The sequence below is a fragment of the Scatophagus argus genome, chromosome 6 (genome assembly GCF_020382885.2).
Source record: "Scatophagus argus isolate fScaArg1 chromosome 6, fScaArg1.pri, whole genome shotgun sequence".
NCBI classification, from domain to species: Eukaryota; Metazoa; Chordata; class Actinopteri; family Scatophagidae; genus Scatophagus; species Scatophagus argus.
This window is the reverse complement of record NC_058498.1, coordinates 19,981,001-20,001,129: the sequence shown is the minus strand read 5'-3', so window position 1 is coordinate 20,001,129 and position 20,129 is coordinate 19,981,001. Positions and strand designations below refer to the sequence as shown.

Genomic DNA, 20,129 nt, shown 5'->3' with positions numbered 1-20,129 from the left:
CATTGACACAACGCCCTTTCTGGAAATAAAATCCATATTCTGTGAAATCTTTATGCCCACAGAAACATTATCTAGACAGAGCACAGTGACTATTATCCACATGCTGCGCATATGGAAAACAATAGTTTTATGTAACACATGTACTGTCTTGGATCTTTGGAGCTATCTGGGTAAGTCAGTGTGCCACTGTGTACGCAGACAATCACAAATACTGCAGATCTGGTTCCATTCACTGAAATGAAATGAAGCTCTCTGGAAGTTCAGGCAGAAGGACTATCTTTACACTTATCTATTCACAGTTCTCTCCCTCTCTGCTTCTTCTCAATCAGCTGACTATGGGAATTCACTCAGTTAAACCCGCCAACCTCTTGCACTCATTCACCTACAGTCCATCATGTTCAGTGCCCATCAGAGCCCACTCCTCATCACATCCAGTTCTTCATCCCATCTCCACCTTCACCACTCTCTAGGTTCCATCAGGGGGGGTTTCCTTTCCTGCTCAGGCTTCTGAGAGGCTTCTCATTCCCTCTTAAAATATAATGATGTCATGATGGGGGCTAATCACCAAAGACTAAAAGATATTTTCATCTTAATCATGCATGAAAATAAATATATTATTCATTTACTCAGATGAAGTCGCTCCTGTTTGAAATATGTTCACAGGAGAATTTTCTCCTTCATTTTTGTGGGATGAAACAAAACCTTTTTGGGAATTCATCATTTCTATTTTTGTGTGTAATGCCTCTATTTTTAGAGCCGGTGTGCGTTTTCCAGGCTGCTGATGAGTCACAGCGTGTTGATGGAAGGCGAGAGGCCAGGGATCCGGTCCAGTGTGGTGTGTAGTACATGTAATTGTGTCTGCATGGTGGGGAAAGGTCAGTAAGTCATTAGCAGAGGGTCTTTCTCTAGATGTGCGAGTCATTCTTTGTGTGTTGACTCATTGACACTTGACGAGTCAGAGTGAATCCTCTCACAGTTGGTTCTTGGTGACAGCCGTGTCATGAGATCAGTGTGTGTATACATTGTTACGCCCTCTAATTAACGTCCACAAGTGGAAGTGGTGTGTTGGTCCAACTGGGAGTGTATTTGAAGGAAGATAAACTTTATACCACACGTGCAGCCACACACACACACACACACACACATATACACACAACGCTCGCACTAACAGCCGGGGTCAGAATCTAATCAGAGGTTGTTTGACCTCATCCGGAAACAACGTGATTCTCCGAGCTTGTTTGTATGTACGGTAACGTGTATTTATCCGTGTGTTTCTCAGTGTTTAACATACCAGGGTGTTCTTTCTTGGGAAACACAGCCTGCTCTCTATGAAGGGATCACTGAGGCCTGTTAGTTTCCATGCTGTCAACTTCCAAGCATACACCCTGGTCTCTGGCTCCCCTCGTCTCTCTTTTCATCGTTCCCTACTCCCTCTGCTCACCCCTCTTTCCTCCAGCCCCCTGTCTGTGTTATGAAGGTCAGCTCCGACAACTCTCTTCCTTATTTGGAAAGCTTCTCCATTCCATGCAGGTCATTCTAGCCAGACCGACCAATCCGGTGGTTAGTTGTTCTGGTGTCTTAGCCAATCCTGTGTCTCCCATGTCCTTTTAAGGACTGCCCATCTCTGACTCTGGAGGTTGATGTGAAATTATCTTTTCCTGCTCTCTTGTGTCTCTGGTGACTTCATTTTTTTTGTCTGTTGCACAACCTCTTTCTCCCCCTGATGACAAAAAAACTTTCTCTTTCTGCCTTTTTCCATTTGCTGGATAATAAAAAAGCCCTCTGGCCTGTGTTCAATGAAGTGAAGGTATCCATTAGGGAACTGGTCCAAAGTCAGGGTTTCACTTCCGTTTTTAATTAAACGTTGGATGACGATGAACCACAAGCAAGGTTCTAAGTACCATATGTGGTTCTTTAACATGCATGTTTCCTGCTTTCCATAAAACCACAAGCAACACCTCTACAAGAAAGTGATAGTTAATACTTCATTAGAGAGTTCATGACTTGCACCTCGTAAACACAAACACACTGCTGAGAGGAAGCTCTGAGTCACAGCACAGATATGTGACAAATCCTGGCAGCTGGAGCTCCTTGCTCAGCAATGTAACACAAACAGATTATAGATCCTGCTTTAAATTTAATACAGCAAGCCTGAAAAATCCTACTGTGATGTATGAAAGAAGTACAGACAGGGACAGCCAATCACCTGCTACGACTTCACACTGTAAAACATAAGTTGTGTGTGTGTGTGTGTGTGTGTGACAGTGGGAGACTGATGAGGGCTGTTGGCAAAGCACAGTTTGTTGCCTTCAGTTTGCATGCTGTTCCCCTGACAACAGCCTCACTGGGGTTAAAGAGGTTTGGAGCTACTGCAGAAATCATTTAATCTCAGCGGTATGGCAATTATGTCAGCGGACATGGATTGAAAGGTATAAGGTCAAGCTGCATGCAATACAGGCCACATTAAAGTGGATTAGGCCATTCTTCATCTTTATCACTGCAATATGTAAACATGCAAAGCCTGGAAACATTCAAGCTGGTACGCGATACACATGGTGTCATTTACACACTGTTGTTCTAAGCTCCTGTGCGTTCGTGTCAGTTAGGGCTGGACAATAACTCAGTATTACAGCATTTCGGGTTTTGGTTTGGTGTGATGATCATGATTGTATCATGTTATATTTTTGTATTTTTTTGTATTTAAAATACAATTTCAGGCTTAAAAAAAAGTGTCTCCAACTTAAGACACATGGCAGTCAGTGGCAAAGGAAATTCACATCATGGACAAATAACCTTCATGCTCAGACTGCAAAATGCCCAAGTCTCAGACCAGTGGTCACCTTGAGTAGACGTGATGAAGGAGGCATGGAGCTATGCATGTCTGGAAAACTTTGATCAATTTATACTGTAAGTACAGATAGAAGTGAACTCTAAAAGCTGAGTGCTGATGGTTTTTCATCAGTAACTTTAGCATACAGAATAAAAATAAACACACTGTAGAGCTGCGAAAAAAATGTTACTAATGAGAGTACAACATAAGCACAAAACACATAAGCACTTTGCGGAATAAAATCCGTGCTACAGAACAATTTTGACTGTCAAAGTTGATTCCTGGTCTTATGAAAGAAAGATTAAGCCTCAAAATGGTTTGAGGATAATTGTTGCCTGTGCTACCTGTGTTTGGTGTTTGACGCCCACCCAGACATTATCCCAACCTATAATATAACGCTTTGCCCCTATTATCACGGTCAATATCATGGTGGTCACGCCTTCCATGTGTTGCACTGGCTTGATACTTCTGACTGTCTCCTCCTCTTGTAGGCTTGTTTGTCAGTCTCTGGCTGTGGCTGTGAACTGGCTGTTCACTATCTTACCTTAAAGTTTCACTGTATCATTAATAGATTTTCCTAGAAGCGGGAGGTGAGTCAGCAGTAAAGAACTGCTTCAACAGCAAAGCAATTAAAATCTGGATATCAAAAATGTGAAAACACACAACCACATGCACGTGTTTTTCTCTTGTGTGGAATTCCACACTAACATGTAACTTTATCAAAACAGGACAGCTGATGTTGAACACATCTCATCCATCAACACACCCACACACACTCACAAACATGTGCATGCATGTGCATAAGCACATGCAAACAGAGATTTGCAAGCTCCAGGTGTTATCAGTCTATCATGATGTGCCTTTACAGACGGTCACGTGTGTACAGTTAAACCCTGGAGAGCCCTGAACAGAGGGGAGTTGTGTTATGCTGAGAGACAAAGTCTCATCCAGCTGAATTATGGTTCATCTCACAGCGTGTTTTGTGTTCTCTAATCCCTCCAGGTCTTTATTTAGAGCCTTCTGCAGAAATCACAGTTTATCTTCAGGACCATTTCTCACAATCAAGTAGGTTTCAATCCTAACATCATCTTTAGGTGCATTACATAACACACAGAATTACCTTCCAAAAGTCTGGAATCACCTGCCACAAAAACTTAATTCAGTAGTCAGAGAACTGAGAGGACTAGTCTGTTTTTGAATGGTCTGTCATGCTCTTTGGTTGTAGTGGGTCCTCTTTGCAAATGGATATATCTGTGAGGTACAATATACAGTGGTTCAAGCAGACTGACAACTGAGCAGAACGACATGAAGACAGTTAAACAAGTTTAATAAGAAATCGCCGGCCACTAGTAAAAGAAATTGGAAGCAGATTTAAACAGGACCAGGTTCTTGTTTCAGTGTCAAGTGTTCAATAATGACTATAACAAGCTGCCATGTTGCTTTGGCAATGCTATTCTTAAAACTTCAAAACAGAAATAGAAGCTTAGTCTACGGGTTAGCACTACTGGAACTGGATCACAGAATATCAGCTGGACATACTATGGACTGACAAATCACAGTTCAGGCTAACCACTGAGTGCGCTGCAGAGGAACCAAAGACAAATGAGTTCCCAAAATATTTAGAGCCCAATTGCACTGTTGTGGTTAAATAATGATTTTCTGGACTGTAAGTTCAAATTCTTATTTGGGTGGAAAATGGTTACAACAATATTCTCCTCTGTTAGGCAACACTGTGGTCAAATCAACAGAATGAAAGTTTTAGTCATCTAATTCTCCTTTTTAGGGGTGGCTATCTTGAACGTTTTTTGCTTGGTATTCATAATCTTCTGAGAAGTTTATGAGAGGGCAACAAAATAATGGCAAACACACATCATCCTGCTTACAGTGGTCTGAAAATAACACATGCATTAAATTTACCAACTAAATAAAGTAACCAAATATTATTTGTTTCTGTGTAGAAGAAAAAGCTGAATTCCAGAGCAGCACACAATGAGACAGTGCCATCAATTTGCAATCTATCTATTCTCTCTGTTCTGGTAAAACTCTTCAAACCAGGGGGTTGGTTCAGATCCAACTGGGCAATCTGAGCCTCTCCCTTGAGAATTTCCTTTGGTTCTTATCCTGACGTCCGACATCAACGCCAGGCATCAAACCCAAATACCTATGGACCCCGCTCTCTCTTCCTTCAGCACAGAAAAAACAGCAAGGCTGTTTTCACAACTCAGGTCTCCTGCAGTCCCTCCTGCCTGCCAAGTCACACAACGACTTCCTCCATCTCATCAGCTCAGTGTTATTGAAGCAAAAATCATCCCTTACACAGACTTCCAGCATGTTATTCCTGTGATTTGGAATGATTTGCTCTAGATTTGAGCATGGACATGTCCCTCCAATAGCTATAAACACTGACGCTTGAATTGTAATGTTATTTAAGTGAGCCGCCACTTTATAAATACTAATGGGTCCTGTCAAAACCAAGAGTAAATTTTGGGGGTATCCACGTATGAGTAACATGGACCTGTGAGTATAAGCTTAAATGTACAGAAATCCAGACTTTAGAATTAATTCTTAGATTGAAAGTCTAGACATTCATGTGTTTAGGTGGGTGAACTACTCACTCAGATAATAAAACTCAATTCGTTCTGCCTTTATGTAAATGAAGTTAAATATTCAGGCTATTTCATGATATTGCCCTATGCTAAAAATATACATTATAGGGGACCCAGTTTCCACTCTGTCTACTGAATTTATAGCATTTCAACAAAGTGGTTTGTTAAAAAGTTGGGCACTTATTAAATAGAACTGCTATAAATTTAAGAAAAAAAATGCAATTAAAGTAACACACAAGGAAGATTTTCAAAGGCTGCTGGCTTCTCTGTGATCTGTTGAGGTTTCACAGCAGCATGTGGCTCACAGAGACGACACAGTTTATGAGTCTGTGCAGAATGTGCCACACGACAAACAGGATGTGATGAACTCAGTGATAAGCTAAAACCTAAAACTCTCGGTTTAAGGCCAAGAGTGGTCAGTCTGCTCCTACATGTTACCTGAGGAAACAGAGTGCACTCTGACAGACACATGACCTTTGGTTAATGGCAGGCTGCTGTTTTCACTGTGTAATTACTGAATTAACAGGGGAGAAGGCAGGAAAGGGGTGGCTTATTCTCTCTAACGGCTTCATTGTTTGGAATTGTTTGATTGTTCTTAATGTAGTAGAAGCAGCTTTACTCCTGCATTCTTCTGATCTAGAGTTGTGGTTTTTTATCAAAAAAATGGAACATTAATCTCTCTTGTAAGATCGATATGTAATAGTAAATTCTTATGCTGCTATTGTCTGCATTTGCTTCCATGATAGTTTGATTAATGAGGCAACGTGGTGCCACTCAGATCACATCCAGAGCATCACCCTCACAGTCAAATATTTACCTGTAATTTTCTGGCTCCTCCTCTATATTCTCATCTCTGGAATCACAGAATTAACAAGTCACAACATTTATGTCAACTGATGTGCAATACTGTGGCATCCATCAGCAGGAATCACAGCCAGTACACACATGCAGTGGAAACAGACTGCAGTGCAAGAGTCAAGCTTTACAACACTCTAAGCAAACTCTCATCGAAATGCAGCTTGTCATAATCCACAGTTCAGTATTTTGACAGTGGTCGTATTGTAATATCAGAACCTCAACAAAAATCTCCCCAGCTAAGAAAATGTTGTCTGACTGCACAGGAAATATTGAAAATTCAAAAGAGGTGGTGCTTTGAGTAAACTGCTAAAGTCAACAATGGTAGCATGTTGATGTTTCGCAGTTACAGTGTTTACCATTTGTGGCATGTTAGCATGCTATAGCACCAAACACAAAGTAATGCTGAGGCTGATCATCCTGTGGGGACATTGAATGTCCAAATATAAACTGATAAACCAAATATAAAAGAATAAACCAAATTTTACCATCAAAAAACTAGGGGACCACCTAAATCATTAGAATTCATTGTGTGAGAATAAATGAAAGTTTGTACTAAGTTTGGTGCCAGTTAGTCCTGTAGATGTTGAGATATCTCACTGAGTAGGTGACTAACTTGCACTAAAGTAAAAGTCAGCAGATCACTAGGGAAAAGACGCTGATCTCTACAGCTACACTACTAACATAGATAAAAGTTGAACAAAGACAAGACAAGAAAAAAAATAAAAACAAAAGTCAAGAAAGGGAACAAAAATGCTAACACCCCTGGTTTGAATCTGGACGTACACCTTCCATCCCTTCTTTTTTCTTGTCAGCACACTGTACTGTTTTCTTTCTAATGAATTCCACAAATAACTTAACAAAAAGGAAACGCATCCACAAACCAGATAAAAAGCCATGCACAAGGGGCTTGTCTGCAGCAGAGATCTCAAAACAGTTGAAAATAAAGCCATTCAATGCCCAACTCTCTTCTAACAACAGTGACATCCTACCTGATCCCCATAGAGCTCACAAAAAGGTGTTCAGGAAAAATAACACAATGGCTCTGTCCTGGGCAGGGCATGCAGTCTGAGGTCAGATAGAAACAATAGGAGCCATCCAGCAAAAGCCACACAGATCTGTTTACAGCCACAGACAGGCAGTAGTTGGCAGACTCACCCTGGCAAACACGATGCCACATTGACACAGCATAAAGGCACAGGAATGCTTTTGTTCTAAAAAGGCTTGGGATTCCCCCATTAACCCTTTCACAAAGCTGACACACTATCATTTCCACTAGCCCTCAGACAGGTCTCCCAGCCTGTCTCCCTCCTACCAGCCCTCCCTGGTGACTAGCCTGGCCCCAGGGCACAGACACATGAGGATTCGACAGGTACTCACAGCTTTGGTTTAGGCTTTGTAGGCAACGGAGGACCGTCTTTCCCAGGGGATGGAGATATCTTGCCTGGGGATGGAGGTGAGTCTGGTGCCACCTGGGCTGGACTTTGGGCATCACTTAAAAGGTCAGACTGTGGGAAAGGTGGAGGTGGAGGTGGAGATGGAGGTGTGGTTACTTTAGGTGGGCTTGGTGGTGATGGTGGATTGAGGGGCTGGCCATTCTGTAGAGACCCTGTGCCTTTGTCTTTGTCCTCCACCTCTGAGCCCATCTGCACTGGAGGCAGAGATGACACACTGGGCCAAATCTCGAGCTCCTTCATATGGAAAGCCTCTGTGCCGGGATGAGCCAGCATCTTGGGTGGCAGCTGTAGGAGGCTGATTTCTGCGGGTGGGGGAGGAGGGGGGAAGCCTGCCACATCCTCAAACCCCGAGCTATCACCAGACATGCCATTACTGGATGAGTCCTCAGCTGCGGACAGAAACAAACAAAAGAGAAGTGGAAAATGTTGGACTTAAATGTTTAGTTTTTCTTACGGCCCCCACATACCTAAATAGATACAGATTACACAAACACACAGACACACAAGACTGTCCTCCAGCTGATCAGATCCAAAGTAGCAGCTGGGTCCAACCAGGCTGATGCAGTCAGTCCTGTACTATACACGCAATTCTGTCTTTGAGAATACTCACACGGAAATATTTGTGTCCTGTTGTACTCACAAAGAACGACACATCAACTCACACCTCTCACAATGGCCTCAACATCCAGCTTGTTGATTGTGAGACTCTGCCTGGAAAACAACATGCCGGCCATCTCTTCCTTCCTGTGTTGGACTCACCTGCAGTGACGACGAGATGGGCCGTACTGTTAATGGAGCCATATGGGTTGGAAGCGGTGCAGCAGAACAGACCTCCATCCTCAGGGAAGGCCTCGGCTATAACCAGGGTGCAGATCTCGTCTAAAAGAACAATCAAAACAATCGACACATGATTTGTTTGTAATGAGATATAACAGAGACACTGGATGGACAAGAAGACGAGTTTTGTACAGAGTAGACTGACGATGGACATGTTATTTGGACATGTTAGACTGGTGAATCACTATTCAAAGTCAGACACACAGAGAGCAGCAGACAAACGAGTATGGACGTAACTATTCGATGAACAGACAGACACACACACGTTAACAGTGGTGCACAGATGTTCAGGGACGTCTGAGTGACTCACAGCCTGAAAGTAACACCTGAAATGACCCCTGACTCACACAGGTGGGAGGCAGTCTAACATAAGTTAGCGTGTGTGTCATTGTTTATGGACCATTTTGTGTGTGTTCTTATGTGTTGGAGTTTGAGGGTTTCTCAGGCTTTAGCAGGGACTCCCTCAGACTGTAGTAGATGTGATAATGAGTGTCCTGTGAGACACAGACTTATTCACTTGTGACTTGCTGTCGTCATAACTGAGTGATAGCCTGCGGCTGATAATGAAGGCTCCAGACAAAGTCAATAATCTGTTAATAATTTTAACCACTGACGGCGGTTGGAAGTATGGAAGCGGTGTTGTAATGGGCCAAGTCATTTTTCAATATACCTGGGGGGGGTGAGGTGACATACCTGACTCTGCTGCAGATCGAGGCTCTGATTCATCGTATATTAACGGTAGAAAGGAAGAGAAGACAAATATTTTGGTTATTAGCATATATCAATTATATATCAGCATATATCAGTTATATCAGTATATATATATATATATATACATATATAAATATGGGAAAAAGTTAACTACTACTAAGGGGAATATCTCACTTTTCTGAAGAATACGAAAATCTGGGGAGTCCAGGATCTCCTCTCCCTGGCGGTACCATCTGACCTGCAGAGGAGGGCTTCCACGGACCCTGCACTCCAGAACCACTACCTGGCCCTCGGATGCCTGGGCATCCTGCAACAGCTGCACAGAGGAAGAGAGAGATCATGAAAGAAAGGGGTGAGCTAGTGGATAATGATGAAGAAATGAGACTGAAACCAGTAGTGAAAACGATAAATCTGATAAATCGAAGATGAGGAGCTTTCTCTGGAGGAACGATAGATGTGAGGCCAGTGGACACTAACAGCTATAAACAGTCACTCTGTTTCAGTACAGAACACCAGGATGCTGTTGGAAATGGCTCTCTACGCACAAATAACCACAACATGCTAGTGCTAAGCCCTACAAACTGTGAATTAGTTAACCGAACTCTACACAGGTACTCACACGGTAGATGCCCATTAACAATATTTAAAAGCTATTCCTCTTTTTTGTTATCTGGAAACCATCTTTCAGCTTGTTCCACAATTATCCATCCACTGATGAACACATTTAAAAACAAAACAACCATTCAATCACTGACAGTTTAGGCAATCTTTTAGGCAGTCTGTCTTCAGGGAAATCACAGAATCACTTTTTTCCTTTGGCTAACATGATTTTCTTTTAAAACATCACAGATACAATAACTTGTAAGAAGGTTTTCCTCCAAAAACCTGACATCCACTGACATTTTATTGGATCTATTTGGTCCATTAGTTTTGGGCATCACGTAATCCAAAAAAATACTCATAAATCGGACTGTTCACTCCGACCATTTGTTTCAACTTGAGCCTAAAATGAGCGTCTGTCTCGGTCCAAACAGATGTCAACAAATGCTAACAGTTAAAACTGTATACTTTCTCAAAGTATTGCATTTCAAAATTAAATCAATTCTTTAATATTTGGAAAATGATGAACTGTAAGCTCAGGTTGTATTTGACAGGTTGTCATCTTTCTTTTATCATCACTGACAGCTAAATACCTGCTGTTTGGAGATGTATGAAAGAGGATTTTTACAGGGCATTTTCTGATCCTGTGAAAGTGTGTGTGTGTGTATATATTTATTTACTCTGCATATGTTTCAGCTAGCAGTTAACTTTTAGAATTCAAAGTAAACTATACCCATTTTTGATAAGAATTAGATTCCGCTATATGCTGATTATCACTTATACTCTACTATATTCAGAAAAAATTCCCCTGCAAATGCGTGAATTGAGTTTTAAGATGATACTTAGAGCGCGTCTATGGATTGTAAGGACCTCCTCCTTCCAAATACAAATTTAACTCCTGTGTCCAGTTAATCATGTGTCAGCTTATAGTGTGGAAGAACTAAAAAAAATATAAAATAAAATCCATCAACACATGGAGAGGCCACTGTCAACACCACGGCGTCTCTTCTGTTAGATAACAGGGCCAGAGTTACAAATACTGGCATCCATCAACAAGAGGCACTCAGTGTCAGTGTTAATTAATGTGCCTGTGAGCCCGAGCCTCTTTCTCCTTGCGTGTCTTCGGCATGCGTGTGTGTTGGAAAGAGCAGGGGTGAAATGTACATCATGGGTCTGACAGTGTATGTGTGTGGGTGCGTTGTATGGGTGACATCACAGCGCTGACTTCACCAGAGGCGAACATCCTCTCATTGAGATGATTAAAGCCCGCGACAGTTTTAAAAGGAGGCAGGAGGGGATGAAGAAAAGCAAATGTCTTTTCGTAATGAAGCGGAAAATGATTTAGGACCTGACTGGCTCAATGAGAGCGAAAGAGACCTGACCCTTGTGGGTTTGGCGGGGCCGTTTGAAGCTGTGCCTCAGCCCGTCTAAGTCTCGCCATCGCAAGACCCACAGCCTGAGGGAGAGGGAGTTGGGGGATGTTGGGGGAGTGTTGAAGAGTCTGAGATGGAAAAGGGTGTTGCTGATCTGGAGGAGGAGCTCTCATCAAAGCTTATTTTTTATCTGAGCCCCACTGCTGAAAGCCACAGTGCTGCATACTGCTATTATGGGAAGGCAAGGAGACTCAGTACATGTGTATTGGGTTCTAAGTATGTACTGTATGTGTGTGTGTGTATTGCATGCATGATATGTAAGTGTGTATATAAATGGAACAGTTGTTCATGGTTTGGGCTCATCCACGAGTTCCACTTAAGGGAAATTGTGATGGCACAGCATACAAAATGCTTTAGACAATGGTATGCTACAAACTTTGTGGAAACAGTCCCTTCTCTTTCATGCCAGTTCCTCGGTGCGCAAGAACATTTCCGTAAAGACGTGGTTTTCCGAGGCTTTGTCAGAGAGCTTGACAGGCCTGCACACAGCTTCAACCTCAACCCCATCAAACATTCTCAGGACTAAATGAAACACCAACTGTAAGATGGGTCATATTGTCCAACATCAGTACTCGTTCAATGCTTTTGAGGCTTATCACTACAGCCAGGCTATAAAATCATGAGCAAACTTCTGAGAAGAATGGAGCCAGTTCCCAGTAACATATCAATAATCATCCATGATCATCCATACACGACATTCATCCACGTAGTGTGTGTGTAGTATACATGTATGCTGACTTACCTTGGTGAAAACAGGAGGACCTGACACCTCCCCACCATACAGTGATGACACTGGGCTCTGCATCTAGAAGACAGAAAAAGATGTTTGCTCACGTCATCGAAGACACTTTGCGTGTGTGAGCTTGTGTGGATCTACTGCCCTGTGTGCAGTAGGTGCTTACCCGCTGTGGGGGCTGGGACAGGGCCTGGACCAGGGTGGAGCGATGAGGAAGGACCTCTGGGGTTTTGGGCGATGCTGAGCGTATAGTAAGGGACACTGAAGTGGTCTTCTTCTGAACTCTAAAATGAGCAAAGCATTAATCAATACGCGTTACTCTTGCAACATGGTTAGAATACACGCTTTTAGTTAAAATATAATACTTGAATCAAAGAAAATGGTCTCCCCAGCATTTAAGATGATATCAGTGATCTTGGCTTCAGAGTGTAAACAGAAAGGGAATCAGGAAGTAATCCAGATGGAGGCTGATTTATACAACAGATAATAATCCAAAACATTTAGAGAACTGGAGAGCACACAGAGTGGGTACTGTTAGAGTGTACAATCCCCCAAAAGCATTTTATACATTTGTTGTTTCATTGTTTATACATTTTGAATTCAGCATGCATCTCAATGTGGATCTACATGAAAATAAACATATTGAAAATAAACACACATGTGTACCAGATTTTCCAGTCGGTCATGTGAATGCTAAATTTGAAAAAAAATTCATGCATCCATATCTGGATCTGCACTCTGATCTATGGGCCAACCCTTCCCAAATGAACAAATGAACATTGTTTTCTTATGAAGCAGATGTAGAGAGTGAACTCAGGTAAAGGGTAACATTTGGATTTAACATTTGGAAATAAGTACAGGGGACAAAGCTGACAGGATCATTTTTTTACCATATTAACCCTCTGCACCTCTCATTATTTACACTGTGGCCTGTGTACTGGGTTGGGGTTATGGCTCTTTAAGGGCCCTTTAAGGGCCTAGTTAAAGGTCAGCAGACCTGATTAGCTGCTGCAGGGCTCAGTTAACCTGTTCGGGAGTTCAAGGTTCATTGGGTCATTGGTTTGCTAGAGGTCATGCTGAAACGCACGTACTGAGGCATGGCTCCCGATCTGGAGTTTGACACAGCTCCCTCTCCTTCTGAGTCTGATGACGAAGCTCCTGCAATGGGACGAAACCAAAAGCAGTGATGGATATTGCTATATGATACAGGCCGTCAGCAATAGGGTAGGAAAAATGTCCTGCTCTATTTAAATGTCCTAAATGTAAGTAAAAAATGTGGCTATATTAAGCATACATCCTGTACAAAAAGGATAATTCTTGTCCTGTCCTTTCAGGATATCCAGTTTTATCCACTAACATCAAGAGCTCAGTTATTATACTAGAGGAGTAGCAGCTGTGTTTTGTGATGTAAAGCAAAATTCCTTTGCTACTTAAAAGCTCATTAGTACAATATAAGAGCAATATAAGAACTCTGACCATCTGACCTTCAATGTAAACCTCAGCAGACGTATTGTCTGCTCCGAGACTGTTGGAAGCCACGCAGGTGTAACGTCCTGTGTCGTCCTCAAAGGCCTCACTGATCACCAGTGTGTGCAGGTCACCATCCCTCCAGATCTGTATGTCGGGAGAGTTATGCAGCTCTCGGCCTTCACAGAACCACCTGGTAAGAGGAGGTGAATCAAACCTTTGGTTACCTGAACATGTTGTGCCGCCCTTTAACTGAGCAAAGCCTCGCAGTAATCACAAAAGTCAAACTTCATGTTGGACTGATACATCATTGTTCAAGAGGTTTATTTGAATATTCTAGTGAAGGCAAAAATCTTACATAATGGATCAGAGACAATAACAATCATTCCTTAAATTTCAAGAAAATCACAAACGCAAGGAGCATAACTCTTTTTGACAAATACTTGAACTAAATTATACCTTTGCCAAATATGATGGATGCCTGCCAGTGTAACTAACATCAATAACTACCGTACTCATTCACACATTCACACACACCCTGTGGGCATGTCTGAGTCTCCATATCTGCCAAACGTCAGCCACCCTGCGGCACTAACGAGACGTCGTGTTACGGGAAGCGGATACACCCCTTCCCTCCTTGTAGTCAGAGGTCTGTGTGTCTGGGCAGGCGCCCGGGCCCTGCACCACCTCCCTGGGGTCTGCTGACACGGCTTTGTTCCCTGATCTGGGAACCAGGAGGGATGAGAGAATCTATAACACAAGCAGCTTCATCTGTCTTATCTCTCTTCACAGTTTTATGATTAAAGTAGACCGCCCACCCAGCACCATGTAACCATATCAAATGCAGGATCAGACAACAGGGGTCATCCAAAACAACACACACACATACGTCTTGGCCTCAAATGTCATGATATGTGAGAGTGTGATGCTTCTTTTTATGTGGATTATGACACATAAAATCAAGGCGGACACACTTCACTGACACATTGAACTTCCTATCAGATGTGGCAGTCTGGTTCACCTCCCGACCTCTACATTGACAGGGGGAGGGGCAGGAATTCCCAGAATGCCGGAAGAACAGCTGCTCTGTCCGCCCAGCACCCTGACCTGAGGACACTTCAGCTATCTTGGAGAGCAGTATAAAAATTCCCGACATCCTGCTGCCTGGCCATTACTTGATTTTATATACTCTGGTGTGTCAGTCAAACAGCAGGTTTGCTCCTGTTCTAGAAAGCAATCCATCAGATAAAATATTCAGACAACACTTGACACTTGAGGATTCACGGAGTGGGTGTGGGAGCAGAGAAGGGGGAAAGTGAATGTATGAATGGCAAGTACATGAGCAGGAGGAGGGCGAGCGTGAGTCACGGCCGATCAGACAGGGAAAACGATACGCTCTGTCACTGTTGAGACAAATCATCAGTAGTAGTGACAGGTGGAGCAGTGCAAAGCCTTGTCACTCTGTTTCTGCTCTCGCTGCCATTGTTTTAAATGTCTCACCACCACCACCACGACCATGAAGAATAGACTCCTCAGGGTAGCCGACAAAGTGAAACAGCAGAAACTTGGCTGGATCTATCATGCGGCTAGACGCCGGTGTGTGAAACGACAGGAAACAGATCGCAACACAAGACTAATGAAGAGTTGTTCATGGCACGAGCAGGGAGACCTTATCCACTTGGTGTGTCAGGCCCTCGAGGCAACGGAGGCCAAGAGTCATCTGCAAAACGTCCCAGCAGCATCAAACATATGATCCAGACAGAGAACGGCTGAGACAACACAGGGATCCTGTGTTACATGACTTTGTTATATGACACAGGCCAAATTCTTTGGTAAAAAACTGACAGCAGCCAGGGATTCAGAGTAAAAAAGTTGATTGTTTGAGCAAACCAAGATGTCTGTGTGGTTTTGAAATCCATTTTTCAGGATTATAGCCAGACAGAGGGAAAAAAAAGGGAAAAGACTCATCTGGGTGACTGCCATGTCTGCTGCTTTGCTTTGGGAAACTCAGGTTTCTTTTGTTGGTTAAACCTCACGAGTTTCTTTTAAGCCACTCACTGTATAAATCAAAATGACTCACTATGGATCTTGAGGCCATGTGCTCCAAGTTTGATGCAGACCCCCTTCAAACAGGAGAATCATTTGGGCATTTTTTTAACATGATTAGATCAAACACATTCACAAAAGGACTTATTGTAACACATGACATCATTAAACTAATGGCTATTGTTTTTGTGGTGAACAGAGGTGAACAGAGGCAGGGGGATATGTTTTCCGCAGGGTGGCCTGAATCTGTCCAGATCCAAAGAAAAGAAAATACAGCATTTCCATACATCGTGTGTGTATGAACTAGAATTAAAAATAGAGTTGTAATTCAGACATTCATCAGTGATCTTTCTTTTTTTTTTCTCCTTTTTTTTATGTCTTCAGTAGTTTTCCATTCCGGTAATGGCACAAAGTTCTACCAGTCTCTCCTTGCTGGATTCGAAACACAGACCATCTGTTCAGTAGAAGTAAAGGAATGGAAATGTAGATTTGTTTGGGCACAATCTGACAAAACACAAAGCAGAGCACTCATCAGCTCGTGCTTCCCTGAGGGTTGACTGAGCACAAACTAGGAAGCACAAACCATTCCCAACAAGCACAACAATAAAACCCCTTATTAATCAACCTTAATGATCTACTATTATGTATAATTACTGAGTAAACTCATTTAGAGACAGACGGTAATGTTTATTTAATCCCCTCTCCATTTCTGTGGAATGTGCTGAACATGTTGCTCGGCATCCAGTGCTTTCTCCACCCGGGGAGTGGGGACTTTGTTGAGTCACAAAAAGCAGGCAAAGAAGGAACTCAACCATCAATAGTCTCACTTGGAGGGGAAGCAGGGTGTGTTGGAATAGCAGTCAGTCAGTGCTCAGAGAAAACTGGGCAAAGGTGCAAATTTCTTGGCAGAATGTAGCTTTACCACCCATTTCCTCCTAACACAATACTATTATAAAACACAGCTATTCCAAACATGCATGCAGAACAGACGAAAGTAAATAGGCCCCTGAGTAGCGTCTCCCCTCTTCATTCATCTCACACCAAGCCAAGATGGTGACTAAACATCCCACCATCACAATCAACCAGCCTGTCACCAGACCTCTGAAAAAAGATAGCATGTGAGAAAGCAATCAGCACATCTCTCTTAAGACAACTGATGCCAGATGATGCCTCAGATATCAATGGGGGGGATGATGTCAGTTTCATGGGGCTCACTACACCAACCTATTCACAAAAGAGAGCATTCTGCTGGAGAGGCCAAACCAGGCCCTCTTGCCCTGGCCTCTACAGTGCGTGCTGATGGCCGCACTCTCCTCATCTGACCCTGTTGTTATTTGCTGCTGTTGATGGAAAATTTTATGAAGCGAGGCTTGGTTTCACCACAAACCCAAATGAGCAGAGGCCAGAGTGCAGAGTGAAGAGAAAAAGAAAGGAGAACTGGTAAAATCTCAAAATCAACCTCGACAGGATACAGCAGTGACAGGCCTGAACATAGCCGCAAGTCAATCAGCAATCAATATGGAATATAAGGAATGGGTGGTTTAGATGTATACTTCCTGAGACATGTTTGTCTTTGTTTTAAGTCTGAAGTTTGCTCAGTGTTCAGTCCCTATGCTATGAACCACAGAAGTCAACCAAAGTGCAACTGGACAAGAAGTGCGGCCTCAAGGCTGTCTTTATCCCTAATTACAAACTACAATAGAGGTCGACTGAAACTGCCCAAACTCAGCAAGCAATGCTGTTTTTATTATCCACGACAGAGAAATCTTCTAATTCATGCAAACACAAGAAGGAAAGCATATTGGGTTTCCTCTTTCCCACGCATGCTGACTGAAACCAACAATGAATGCAGCTCTATAAGGAGTAGTGAAAGGTTTAAAAGCACAATCTCTCTAAAGCTGCAAAACATTTATTCCCACCACAGCCCTCCCCATTACAGTAATTTTCCACAATATCCCCACGATGCATTTACCTGCCCTAAAGGTATGCACTGGTACCAATATCGGTACCACTGAATGCATGATTTAAGAAAGAAAATATTCTCATCATTAAACCAGTATAAATTTGCCAAAAATCAGCTCCACTTGATTTTTTTGTCTTGTCCAATACCACAGTCATTAGTTCCATTAGTTCAAGTGAACTGAACGCACAGTGTAATGTCCACAGAGAAACGACAACATCCATGTTCTCCGTGCCGCTGGGACGTCAGAGGGTCCAAAAGTGACATTTCATTGGCATTCTTTCTACTGGATCAATAATACAACAAAATGTGCCAACATAACCGTTGTACTCTCCCTTTATCATAGCACTGAAATCCAAGAAATGAGTTTCTTGGATTCTTATGGTTGTTTTTCCTTGGACAGTAGCTAGACTGTTAGCAGTAATAAAGTTGCTAATGCCACTGCTGGCTAACACTAAGAGTCAGAAGACAGGCAGGAGCTGCTATTTATAGGTGTGCTTTTAAGCCGAGAATCTGCACAAAATTTCGTTAAGCTTGCATAATGACAATAAAGACTCTTGAATCAATGAAGCCAAAAACAAAAGAAACAAACATGTTTGTTTCAGGATGCCAGCCTTTATCATCTGGTTGTTTTTTAGACAGCGATCACAAGATCATTATCACTATTGTCTGTTTTCATGCTAACAGAGAAAAATGAATTTTCTCTGATAACATTACAGCTGCACTTGAAGGTGTATTTAAGTATTTCAATATTTTCAAAATAAAACTTTGTGCTGATATTCATGGTTCCCAGATGTCTCCTACAGATCTCCTGAAATATCAACAACTGTTGGATGGATTATCAGGGAACGTGGTATAAACATTCATGTCACCCCCAGGATGAATTGTGATCACTTTCCTGATTCCCTGGATTTTTATCTATTGCCATTATATCAAAATTACAGAGAAAAGACATCTAATACTCTGCTTTATGACCAAATACCTCCAAAACTGATGACATTCCCATCCATCCTAGCTGGGCTTTCTGTTTAGTGCAAAGTCACAAATGATAGCATGAAAACTAATGACAGGAACATATATATATTAGACATTATACTATTGTTTAGAGGACATGGAGGCTCACAGGTTCCCTCAGCTCTACGGAGCATTATAGTGTTAGGACAGACATTTCAATACTGCTCTCATCTTTATCTTCTCCTGCAAACATTTTAGATGTAACTGCTCAACTATATCCTTAATGCACTCTCTACCCAATAAAGTCAGCAACTAGCTGGTTAACAAAGACAAGACCAAATAAAGCTAAAAGGAATTCAAATTCATGAAGCTGCCAAAAAACAATTGCTAATGTTGCTGTAAATGTGCTGAATGCATAAATACCTGACTGTTTGCTAACATGTCAGCCATATTAATTTCCATCATATGTCAACATTCATCTGATGTTTTGCACAGTCATCTGTCAGTCTATCAATATTCTATAGCAAACAATGGCAATTTACAAGACTGTGGTTAAAAGTTTAATAATTACTCCTGATCACTTCAGTAAAATGTGGATTTGATGCTGTGAAAAGGTGCTAAAAGATTTCAAATGACATTATACCTGTAAGTCAGAATGACTTAATCACTGACTGTACATTTATGATTGAAATAAAGTTCAGGTAGATGTAGAAATTCTACTCCATCTATGTGTTTGAGTATTGTCATTCTGTAAAAAGACATTATTGGCATCCCAGATCTGATACTTAGCACAGTTTAAGTGTTAGCCACTTGCTCATACAAGCATGCAACCACAAATGTCTTGATTAAAGATGATACATGCAGGAATCCAACTTAATAAAACAGCAGAAGCTATCTGGTGACGGAAATGTGTTAATCATGGTACAGGCTCACAGGTCAGAGTTCACTGGAATATTCTGGACGGCAGACAGCTGCAGATGGCAGTTGAAGCTCTGACCGGAAGCCAGCATGGGTACTTCTTTCCAAGGAATTTTAACCAAAAGGGAGGGTGGCCTACATTGGCTAAGGCTCCTTAAAGTTGTTCATCAACAGATATCGTCCACTGATGCATCACAGGAGAGCAGAGACCTCCAGTGTGTCAAGAAGGCAAATGGTGCAAAGTGAATCATCACAGATACTGATGTAAAAAGGGAAATTCATGCTAGGATTACAAGGAATTCTCTTGGAACTATATTAAGTGTTATATGTTTAGTTACAGTTTGAATCAACAGACTATGACTTCATTTATTTGTCACTGCAGCAATGAATTGTTGAACTAATGTGAAGTGTGTATGGGTGTGTGTGAGAGTGAGATAGAGAGACACTCAGCAGAAATAGTGACAGACATATGCAGCAGCTGAGCTACAAAGGCACAAACCTCGGCACTCATGGGAACACACACACATTCACAACCAATTTAATTTCGTCCACTTTTGTAAAGGCTGAAAAAAATCAGTAGAATTAAGAGATGGAAGTCAAATAGAATTTTTTTTTTCCTTTTTGTTTACAAAAAAACAACAAAACTATTCATTCATTCCAACAGAGCTTACACAAAGGCCGTCAGAGAAAAATGCATCACATCACAAGTAAAAATATAA

The 20,129-nt window shown here is 42.0% G+C and overlaps 1 protein-coding gene across 4 annotated transcripts in view; it reads right to left on the bottom strand.

Moving 5' to 3' along the window:
• palld (palladin, cytoskeletal associated protein) overlaps positions 1 to 20,129 on the bottom strand; it is a 53,350-nt gene that overhangs the window by 16,472 nt on the left and 16,749 nt on the right. For 3 of the 4 annotated variants that reach the window (XM_046392784.1, XM_046392782.1, XM_046392780.1), the window contains exons 5-13: positions 13,550 to 13,725; positions 13,157 to 13,223; positions 12,232 to 12,349; positions 12,072 to 12,134; positions 9,471 to 9,612; positions 9,279 to 9,302; positions 8,508 to 8,627; positions 7,672 to 8,137; positions 6,254 to 6,289 (exon numbers count right to left, since the gene is read on the bottom strand). In XM_046392784.1, coding sequence (XP_046248740.1) covers positions 6,254 to 6,289; positions 7,672 to 8,137; positions 8,508 to 8,627; positions 9,279 to 9,302; positions 9,471 to 9,612; positions 12,072 to 12,134; positions 12,232 to 12,349; positions 13,157 to 13,223; positions 13,550 to 13,725 — 1,212 coding nt within the window. The remainder of the gene's footprint in view (positions 1 to 6,253; positions 6,290 to 7,671; positions 8,138 to 8,507; positions 8,628 to 9,278; positions 9,303 to 9,470; positions 9,613 to 12,071; positions 12,135 to 12,231; positions 12,350 to 13,156; positions 13,224 to 13,549; positions 13,726 to 20,129) is intronic. The other variant, XM_046392781.1, reaches the window with a different exon arrangement.